The 2,807-nt window shown below is 32.5% G+C and overlaps 1 protein-coding gene across 1 annotated transcript; it reads left to right on the top strand.

Annotated features, from left to right (window-relative positions):
• The first annotated feature begins 1,551 nt into the window (after nucleotides 1–1,551).
• LOC101494546 (uncharacterized) lies at nucleotides 1,552–2,505 on the top strand. The gene has a single exon (XM_004491869.1). It carries the CDS (start codon nucleotides 1,552–1,554, stop codon nucleotides 2,503–2,505), a length of 954 nt encoding a protein of 317 aa, XP_004491926.1.
• The last annotated feature ends 302 nt before the right edge of the window (nucleotides 2,506–2,807 follow it).

Raw genomic sequence — 2,807 nt, forward strand, 5'->3', positions numbered from 1 at the left:
AAGTTTGACTAATATAAATAAGTCATGGTTTGGATTAACTTATTTGAATTTATCTTTCCTTGCATGTGCACTTGTCAAGTTGTGAGAATATATATTTAGGAAAATTTATAGAAAAAACTTATGACATATCCAGAAGTTGTTTTTAACTAATTTCTATAAGTTCTCCAAGATAGTTTATGAAAACAATTTATTGTTTATATAAAAATAATTTAACTTTATTTTATCTTTTATAGTAAAAATAGCTTATACATAAGCAATTTTATGTTAACCATTTATGTTGTAAGCAATTATACTTTGTTTGGAAAAACAAACAAAAAACTTCTTGTAAAAAAAAGTTGTTTTCCCGAGTAAGTTATAAGTTTCAAAATCAAAACTTATGTGAGTAGGTTTTTGGTATTTAGTGTTATCATTTTAAAGCTACTTCTCTCCTCTGCCACAATGAATTATTCTTAATTATGATTAATTAATGTTATCATTTTGAAAACCATCTAAATTTCATGCATCTGGAGCACTGGAATGTTCCAAAAATCACTTTGTTCAAGCAAATTATAAGGACTACCACGGGATTTGGTGTAAAACATTATTGTGACTAGATGTTTGAAATTTGTCCAGGTGAATCGTTATTTTGTGACCAGTTTCAACATTTAATTGTACAAACCTGTGTGTGATATTGAATGAACTAATTTTAGCAATGATCTGTAGGAGCTCATGATATAGTAGGAATATCTTGCATTTATGTGGTTTACCAGATTAATTAGGTTTGTGAATGTAGTATTCTTATCAGGAAATATAAAAGAGAAAAAGAGAAGTCTAAAGTAAAGTAAAGTTTTTTTTGTAAACATTGTTATTACTAATTTGAAATTAGATAATTCTATAACCATGTAGAATTACAAATTTGTAATGATCTAGAAGTGCTTTAATTTTAGAAAATAGTGAGAAGTATCTAGAAGTCGGTATTAATTAGGAAGTTCCTAGAAATGTGTCTAGAGTTTTCTATTTGTACCTATAAATACCTACTTGTACTTGACATTAAGTATCAAGCAAATTGAGAGTTTTCTATTAGAAATATCTTCCTTTCTTTAACAAAGCGGTATCAGAGCTTGGTTGTGAGAGTTGAGAAATGGCGACTTGTGATTACATTGCTTTCCACTTTTCTCTTCTAAAGAAAGATAATTATGAAAAGGCTTAATTGCAGTATTGGTCCCTCTATTTTAGCTGAATCGCGAAAGTAGTCCTTCCATTTTGTTTCTCCCCAGTTTTGGTCCCCCAAGCAGAATATTGGTCCAAAACTTGATGAAATTTTAGTTTTTAAAGCCGTACTTCACCATTTATGATCATATATTTCAGGTACAATTGTTGCTAATGAGATCTTGAGGCATTGTGTGACTTAAATAAATGTAAAAAAAATGAAATTTCATCAAGTTTTGGACCAAAATTCTACTTGGGGGACCAAAACTAGGGAGAAACAAAATGGAGGGACTACTTTCGCGATTCAGTTAAAATAAGGGGATCAAAACTGTAATTAAGCCTTATGAAAATTGGTGCATTCGTATGAAAGTATTGCTTGGCTCTCAAGGCGTATGGGAGATTGTTGAAAAATGCTATGATGAGCCGCAAGATGAAGAGGGATTGTCTCAAGTTGAGAATGAGGTTTTGGCAAAGACAAGGAAGAAGGATCAACAAACACTTACTCTCATTCATCAATGTTTAGATGATTCTATGTTTGAGAAGGTTGCTGATGCTACGAATTCGAAGGAAGCTTGGAAGATTTTGGAAAAATCACTCCAAGGCATTGACAAAGTGAAGAAGATAAAACTTCAATCTCTAAGGGGAGATTTCGAAGCTTTGAAGATGAAGGATTCCGAATCAATTTCAGATTATTACTCAAGGGTGAAGACAATTGTTAATCAAATGAAGCGATATGGAGACAAGATAGAAGATTTTCGTGTAGCGGAGAAAAGTCTTCGTTCCTTGACTCCTAAGTTCGATTATGTGGTATGTGTTATTGAGGAATCAAAAGATCTTGACTCAACGTCTATTTATAAATTAGAAGGTTCATTGCAAGTTCAAGAAGAAAGAATGAAGAAAAGGCGAGAGGAGTCATTAGAGCAAGTTCTCAAGATCAAAGCTTCGTTGAAGGATGATAGAGGATTCAATAGTCAAAACAGACATGGACGTGAACAAAGAAGAGGACAAGGACGAGGACGTGGTCGTGGCCAAGGAGGAAGAGGAAGAGGTTTCAGTCGTGAATCAAACTACGAAGAAAGAAGTCACTCATCACCAAGAATTAGTGGAAGAGGAAGAGGTTATGGCTATTATCAAAGTGAAAGGAGGTATAACAAATCTAAAGTTAAATGTTATAATTGTCATGAATTTGGCCATTTTTCTTGGGAATGTCGTAATGCTCCTAATCAAGAGGAAGAAGAGGCTAATATTATTGACGAAGATGAAGAGTCAACTTTGTTGCTAACACTCAAGGAAGAAGATAGAGATGCTAATAGTTAATGTTACTTGGAAAATGGTGCAAGTAACCATATGTGTGGATGCAAAGAGAAATTTGTGGAGCTTAATGAAAAGATGAATGGAAATGTTCCCTTTAGAGACTCATCAAAAGTGAAAATTGAAGGGAAAGGTACAATTCTAATCTCTTCTAAAAATGGGAGCCATAAGTTGATTAGTGATGTATACTATGTACCTAAATTAAAGAGTAATATTTTGTGTTTGGGCCAACTTCTTGAAAAAAGGTATGAAATTCTCATGAAAAATAAACATCTTTGGCTTTGAGATCAAAATAACAATTTAATTGC

This window comes from Cicer arietinum, chromosome 3 (assembly GCF_000331145.2).
Source record: "Cicer arietinum cultivar CDC Frontier isolate Library 1 chromosome 3, Cicar.CDCFrontier_v2.0, whole genome shotgun sequence".
NCBI lineage: Eukaryota > Viridiplantae > Streptophyta > Magnoliopsida > Fabales > Fabaceae > Cicer > Cicer arietinum.

What these genes read in the sequence shown, in the direction of transcription:
- LOC101494546 (XM_004491869.1), top strand. Translation starts at nt 1,552, where the DNA reads ATGAAAGTATTGCTTGGCTCTCAAGGCGTATGGGAGATTGTTGAAAAA.